The sequence below is a fragment of the Oncorhynchus kisutch genome, linkage group LG9 (assembly GCF_002021735.2).
Source record: "Oncorhynchus kisutch isolate 150728-3 linkage group LG9, Okis_V2, whole genome shotgun sequence".
Taxonomy (NCBI): domain Eukaryota; kingdom Metazoa; phylum Chordata; class Actinopteri; order Salmoniformes; family Salmonidae; genus Oncorhynchus; species Oncorhynchus kisutch.
The window spans coordinates 4507106-4514316 of NC_034182.2; the positions used below are offsets into that span (position 1 = coordinate 4507106).

The 7211-nt window shown below is 44.7% G+C and overlaps 2 protein-coding genes across 6 annotated transcripts in view; one reads left to right on the forward strand and one right to left on the reverse strand.

Annotated features, from left to right (window-relative positions):
- Nucleotides 1–5333, forward strand: part of LOC109896621 (src substrate cortactin) — an 8442-nt gene extending 3109 nt beyond the window's left edge. For 3 of the 5 annotated variants that reach the window (XM_031831590.1, XM_031831592.1, XM_031831591.1), the window contains 12 exons: nucleotides 246–375; nucleotides 1748–1858; nucleotides 1964–2018; nucleotides 2135–2245; nucleotides 2593–2703; nucleotides 2795–2850; nucleotides 2982–3051; nucleotides 3171–3319; nucleotides 3388–3573; nucleotides 3693–3864; nucleotides 3955–4023; nucleotides 4201–5333. In XM_031831590.1, the coding sequence (XP_031687450.1) occupies nucleotides 246–375; nucleotides 1748–1858; nucleotides 1964–2018; nucleotides 2135–2245; nucleotides 2593–2703; nucleotides 2795–2850; nucleotides 2982–3051; nucleotides 3171–3319; nucleotides 3388–3573; nucleotides 3693–3864; nucleotides 3955–4023; nucleotides 4201–4334 (1354 nt within the window). In that variant the 3' untranslated portion in view covers nucleotides 4335–5333. Of the gene's footprint in view, nucleotides 1–245; nucleotides 376–1747; nucleotides 1859–1963; nucleotides 2019–2134; nucleotides 2246–2363; nucleotides 2475–2592; nucleotides 2704–2794; nucleotides 2851–2981; nucleotides 3052–3170; nucleotides 3320–3387; nucleotides 3574–3692; nucleotides 3865–3954; nucleotides 4024–4200 lie in introns of all 5 variants that reach the window. The other 2 variants (XM_031831588.1, XM_031831589.1) reach the window with 1 other exon arrangement.
- On the reverse strand, nucleotides 4957–6478 carry LOC109896620 (protein LLP homolog). Its single transcript, XM_020490902.2, has 3 exons — nucleotides 6379–6478; nucleotides 5675–5905; nucleotides 4957–5594 (listed from the first exon to the last, which is right to left on the reverse strand). The coding sequence occupies exons 2-3, from the start codon at nucleotides 5892–5894 to the stop codon at nucleotides 5425–5427; spliced, it is 390 nt and encodes a 129-aa protein (XP_020346491.1). The 5' UTR covers nucleotides 5895–5905; nucleotides 6379–6478; the 3' UTR covers nucleotides 4957–5424.
- Nucleotides 6479–7211: the final 733 nt, after the last annotated feature.

Consider the following 7211-nt stretch of genomic DNA (forward strand, 5'->3'; position numbering starts at 1 on the left):
CTCTGTAGAAACAGGAAAAGGAAGTGAAAACAGTGTGTAGGCTGTCAAGCAGTGAGTCTTACCAAATATGGGTCGGTGACTGAGTAATTCTAGGGTTAGCCACAGACGAGTGTAACTATGTAGTCCCGGTGTCAGCAGATAATGTAAAATGGAAATAAATGTATGCAACAAAGTTCTGGTGTGTGTGTATGCTTGCATATGTGTATTTCCCTGCGTGTGTGTGTGTCATCCCTGCTTCTTCCCAGTGTATCAGAGCTGAGACAGAAGGTGTCCCAGGAGCATGAGGTGGGGAAGCAGAAGGAGCGAGCGGAGGCTCCCAAGGCCTCTTATGGTTACGGGGGGAAGTTTGGAGTGGAGAAAGACCGCATGGACAAGGTTAGGTTATAACATGTCATCATGTGATGTTCATACACTATATGACCAAAAGTATGTGGACACCTGCTCTTCGAACATCTCATTCCAGAATCATGGGCATTAATATGTGGTTGGGTCCCCCTTTGCTGTTATAACAGCCTCCACTCTTCTGGGAAGACTCCACTAGATGTTGGAACATTGCTGTGGGGACTTGCTTCCGTTCAGGCAAAAGAGCATTAGTGAGGTCAGGCACTGATGTTGGGTGATTAGGCTTAGCTCGCAGTCGGTGTTTCAATTCATCCTAAATGTGGGGTTGAAGTCAGGACTCTGTGCAGGCCAGTCAAGTTCTTCCACACCAATCTCAACAAACCATTTCTGTATGGACCTCGCTTTGTGCACGGGGGCATTGTCATGCTGAAACAGGAAAAGGCCTTCCCCAAACTGTTGCCACAAAGTTGGAAGCACAAAATCGTCTAGCATGTCATATGCTGTAGTGTTAAGGTTTCCCTCTACTGGCGCTAGAGGGAAAACAGCCCCAGACCATTATTCCATCTCCACCAAACTATACAGTTGGCACTATGCATTGGGGAAGGTAGTGTTCTCCTGGCATCTACCAAACCCAGTCCATCAGACTGCCAGATGGTGAAGCGTGATTCATCACTCCAGAGAACGCGTTTCCACTGCTCCAGAGTCCAATGGCGGAGAGCTTCACACCCCTCCAGCCAACGCTTGGCATTGCGCATGGGGATCTTAGGCTTGTGTGCGGCTGCTCGGCCATGGAAACCCATTTCATGAAGCTCCGGATGAAGTTATTGTGCTGATGTTGCTTCCATAGGTAGTTTGGAACTCTGCGGTCCTGTTCTGTGAGCTTTTGTGGCCTACCACTTTGCAGCAGAGACTTGTTGCGCCTAGAAGTTTCCACACTCACTTTAACAGCACTTACAGTTGACTGGAGCAGCTCTGGCAGGGCAGAAATTTGACGGACTGACTTGTTGCAAAGGTGGCATCCTATGACGGGGCCACGTTGAAAGTCACTGAGCTCTTCAGTAAGGCCATTCTACTGCAAATATTTGTCTATGGAGATTGCATGGTTGTGTGCTTGATTTTATACACCTTGCAGCAACGGGTGTGGCTGAAATAGCCAAATCCACAAATTTGAAGGGGTGTCCACATACTTTTGTATATATAGTGTATTTCGCTCATAAGGTCTTCAGTCTAATGCAAATAACACACCAAGCACAAGGCTTCCTCTAGTGCAATGCTGCTCACCCCAAAACGTATGCTGTCAGACAGTACAGTTCTGTGTGCTGACCTATTGCAATTTTTATGGACTTCAACAGTTTATCAAAGATCGTTTCCTGTGTTGATGTATTATGTGTGTGTAATTACCCAGGGGGCAGTGGGGCATGGCTACGTGGCGCAGGTGGAGCAGCACTCATCCCAGACCGATGCAAAGAGAGGATTCGGGGGGAAATTTGGAGTGCAGAAAGACCGTGTGGATAAGGTGAGGAAACTATACTCTTACTGACAAATACAAAGATATCACAGGATTTGATGAGCAGGATGAGGGATCGTTCTGGTGATGAACATTCCTTCTCTCTCCCTGTAGTCTGCCATGGGTTTTGAATACAAGGGAGAGGTGGAGCAGCATACATCTCAGAAAGGTACAGCCTTCAGGACGTCTAATACACATACGTTCTGATTTCCAATAAGTTGACTGCATGTTGTTATCCTACCCAGTTACTCCTGGCATACCTCTCACCCTGCTTTTATCTTTCAGACTATTCAAAGGGTTTTGGAGGGAAGTATGGGGTGGAGAAGGAGAAAGTGGACAAGGCTGCTTTAGGTTACGACTACAAGGGAGAGACCGAGAAACACCAGTCTCAGAAAGGTTAGAGGGGAACTGTACCGTGGGCTGTTTGTAGGTAGAAACGTTTCATGGTCAATTATTGATATTAGATTTCTAATTCATATTTGAAACAACCTCATCCCTCACTTTCCCTCACCAGACTATTCCAAGGGTTTTGGGGGGAAGTTTGGGGTGGAGAAGGAGAAAGTGGACAAGGCTGCTTTAGGTTACGACTACAAGGGAGAGACCGAGAAACACCAGTCTCAGAAAGGTTAGAGGGGAACTGTACCGTGGGCTGTTTGTAGGTAGAAACGTTTCATGGTCAATTATTGATATTAGATTTCTAATTCATATTTGAAACAACCTCATCCCTCACTTTCCCTCACCAGACTATTCCAAGGGTTTTGGGGGGAAGTTTGGGGTGGAGAAGGAGAAAGTGGACAAGGCTGCTTTAGGTTACGACTACAAGGGAGAGACCGAGAAGCATGAGTCACAGAAAGGTCAGTTACTCACAGTTGTAACCACAGTTGTGATTGTGAATGTCAAGGACCATGTCCACATTAAACTGACCTTTGATCTCCACACGTTCAGACTATGCCAAGGGCTTTGGGGGACGCCATGGCGTCCAGACAGACCGCATGGATAAAGTGAGTCTTGCGTGACCCTCGACTCAGGATCACAGTAATTCTTGATGCATTTTACATTGACCTGTACAAACACACTCAGACTATGACGTTTTCTCATTGATTGGAATTCTGGTTCCCCATTCGCTCTATAGAGTGCAGTGGCCTTCACAGACATGGAATCCCCTACCTCTGCCTATGAGAAGACAATACCATTGGAGGCATGTAAGTATGTTCTTTATAGTTCCTCATAGAAGGGCTGAAGTTGTTCTGCTTGCTAAACATTTAGTTCTCAAGTTCAAAGAGGAAAATACCATTTTAGATTTTCCGGTCTGTCTGTGCAGCAAGTGCAGGGGCAGGCAACCTGAAGGCTCGCTTTGAGAACTTGGCTCGGTCATCAGACGAGGAGAACAGAAAGCGAGCGGAGGAGGAGAGAGCCAGGAGACAGGCTAGAGAGAAGAGAGAGCAGGAGGAGGCACGACGCAGACAACAGGTACTGCAATAAACATGTTACTCCAATAAACATGCACGCCCTGACACAGCGGTATGTATCTCTTGTAGGAACAGAACAGCAGGGAGGAGGAAGCAGAGCAGCATCAGCCTCCACCTGTTGAAGAGCAGAGACCTCCACCTGTTGAAGAGCAGAGACCTCCACCTGTTCCAGAGACCAACAGGAAGCCCCAACCACCACAGCTGCCCACTGCCAGGGCAGTGCCTCAGATACCAAGAGATGAACCTGAGCTAGTGGTAAATATCTGATTTAATTCAATGCAACTCACCGATGATGTAAAAACGGCCATTTCTTCTTCACTGCAACGTTATAAAATGAATAGGTGAAATTCACACCTCCTTTTCTGTGGTCTCAGGAGGAAGAGGAGGAGCCAGACTATGACCAGCCCCCGTGCCTGCCCCCACGGTCAAGTGACCTGCTGGAGGCGGAGCCACCTCAGGAGCAGACCCCATCAGAACCAGAGCAGGAGGATGAGGGAGAGTATGAGGATATCTCACCAATACCTTTCTTCCCAGAACCTGTTCTAGGTCAGTGTGCCACACCCAGTGGGGTAGAGGGGATGGGTAACCCATTACTGTGTCATATCAGACTGACCCTTCCATGTGTTCCCTCTACAGCTGTGGATAATGACTATGAGGACCTGACATGCGGTCAGACAGCAGTGGCCATTTATGACTACCAGGGAGGTAGGTAGTCTACTGTATCAATGACTGCGTTGTGATATCATATCGTTGTCATACTGTGATGTTGTTTCTTCCATTGTGGATGAATACAGAAATCAATGCTAAACATTGCTCAACACAGAAGTCTATAAACCCTTTCGGAGACAAAATCCTAAAATAATGTTATTCTCACACATGAAGAGGCAGATGATGAGATCTCCTTCAACCCGGATGACATCATCACCAACATAGAGATGGTGGACGAAGGCTGGTGGAAGGGACACTGTCACGGACGCATTGGACTTTTCCCTGCTACATTCGTGAAAATGATGTAGTGAGTGTGCCTATACAGTCTCCAACACAGACATATACCTGAGCCCATAGGACCTGTGGGTCTTTTCACAGGGGGGACATCAGCATATTGATCCTATTAGACAGGTATAGTTTGATTGTACCATGGGAGCATCTCAATTGCATACTCCTCTATCCTCACTTTCTTAATACCCATTGGAGGGCAGAGGGGAGGGACCTCTGGCTTTCTCATCCAATGGGTTTTGAGGTGAGGCGAGAGGACGCAAGGAGTATACAATTGAGATTCTCCCCATGTGTTTTCTAGTCAATTGATTTATATCCGGTCAGTAGTCATGATATATAATGGATAGTCATTGTGCTTCATACTGCTCAGGGTGGGATGCAGCCCTTCCCCTTATAAACGCTGATTGCTAAATGTTCCAGAATATTCTCATACACTTGCATTTCAAAGGATTATGAAAGTCATTTAGCTATGGAATGTTTTGTTTAAAAACAATAATGATTAACTACAGAGAATTGTATTTTGGCTATTGATGGAATCCTTAACTTGAATTACATTGTCATACTTTGGAAAAGCATCATATCTGAAACACCAGGTTAAAAAGGTCATTTCTAGAATCAACTGCATGTAATCAATCAAATGTATTAATGTACAGAAACACATTTATTTACTGTGTGACAGCCAGAATATGATATGGACAGTTTGTTGCATGTATAATGAATGTCTTTGTAACTATGGGCTAGGCTACAGAAAAAGGAGCAAATCAAACAAGAATGGAGCTACCAACAACAGGTAGTAAGTAGTAGCATTATTAAGGTAAAATGTAAAGAATCTACCATCTTCTGTATACCACAGCAATAAGAAAACATGGCTTTCATTCAAGTGAAGTTTGCCAATGCAGTATTATACCATTGTGCCCAACACACAACTCTGTTTCCTTTCATACATTAAAATGAGCTTACAGACAATGGGTTGCACAATATAGATCCTTTGCCTCATATCACCATTTAACTTGAACAAGGCAGGCAACTCAAGTCCAGAAAGATCATGTATTCAATGCTCATGTGTGTGTCACAGGTTCCAAGTCAGAAGTCCTTTGGTTTTTTTCCAGGCTACCAGGCAATGCCCTTCTTTTTTTTGTTGGCCTTTCCTCCTGATTTTTTTGTTATGCGTTTGCCTTTCAGTTTCTTAGCCTGTCGTTGGCTCATCCATGTTGGGTACTGTCCGTGCTCGTCCAATTGGGTCGTCTTACTGCGCTTGCTGTCCATGTCCATCTTTCCATCTGCAATGCAAAAACAAAAAGGTGTCAAAACTCAAGACATAGGAAACGATACAAAATGCTTGATCTGTGTGTGATCTCACCATCGACTTCCTCTGCCTCCATGTCTACATCCACTTTCTTCTCCTTTATCTTCCCAGCTGGCACAACTGTAGCTATGTCCTGAATGTCATTCATGGAGATCTCTCCTGTGCCACCGTGGGCTAAGGCTTGCTTCAGCCGAGCCAGTTCCTTAGGGGCGTTCTTCGCTCTCTTCACAGCACGCATCTTCCGCTTCCATTTGCTTCGCAGACTTTTGGCCATTTTTAGGTTTTCTGAAAGACAGGGTTACGTAATGGAAACACAGATCCACTTGCATAAGACATCCCGGCTGGCTTTAACCCTAGTTCTGTGACAGTCTCTGCAGAGCCTAGCCATACATATGACTGAGTTCTTGGCTCATATAAACAACACTCATGCCATCAACTCCCATCAAGCCAGCAAAGACATACGTATAGTCCAAATCCCCCTCAATCATAAATCGAGGTTCTTGTATAGTTAATCACGATGAACTGCCGTTAAACTGTCCATGATTTTACTGTCTTTAAATGTGCAAGACTCAACATAAACAGGCACGTTTGCTAGCTTTTGGCTAATAGCTAGCTACACTGCTAAAGAAAATTGATTGTTTTAGAACAATCGATCGGCCTATTCCATTCAATGTTTTTATACTTCAATAACTAGTATTCGGTATACTCAATTTACTCCTATTGGTGGTATTGTAATTAATAAAAGACTGTCAACATACATAGACGCAGATGTATCTTCCGTACAGTTGATAAGGAGGCAGCACACACGTGTTAGTATTTTCGACAACCGTAAAGCAGGTCAGACAGTCGTTATGTTGGACACATTTGCGACAATTTACGTCCTCTTAATTTACTATCATACTGTGAACTAGTATTTATTTAATCGAAAACCTATAACCTACATATTTAGAGTGAAACATTATCAGTGGTGGATAACTGACGAACTGTCTTCCTGATGCACTTTATTCTCAATTTATCGCTACGTTTTGTCAGCTATTCTGGTGCAGTTCGCAGTTCTTCCAGGAGATGGCGAGCTCATTCTATACTGCAAGCCAAAGCGACCTAAGTCTCATTAATGATCATCCAAATATCCACAAATTCACATCTGCTCCAGAACAAATGTGTTGAACCACTTTAACCTCTGTCTGCAAAAACAAAGGCCAAACGAAAAGCAAAGTATGTGAGTACAGTAAAGTAGTAATGATATGTTATACCATCACAACAATTGAATGAACTACAACCATTCAGGATAAATACATTATTGTTGGTATGGCATGGTTGAAATGTCTTTGTACTATTTCGAATGGAGAATTTGCAAGACTGATGTTTCTTCTGGGACTGCATGTCATCAAGCTAAACCCATGAGACCGATTGGGGTGTAAAATCCAAGGGCAGGTCCTATTTTAGCCCCACTCGGGGCATGGCCCTACATACAGTAGGCCTCCACTCTTCCCCAGGAGATGTGAGTTGAGCCCCGCACTTTTCCAGCTGACCTCCTCGACTCCCTGCTCACTCAAGTGGAAGCCAACCAGCCCCAACTTCTCCCTCTTTC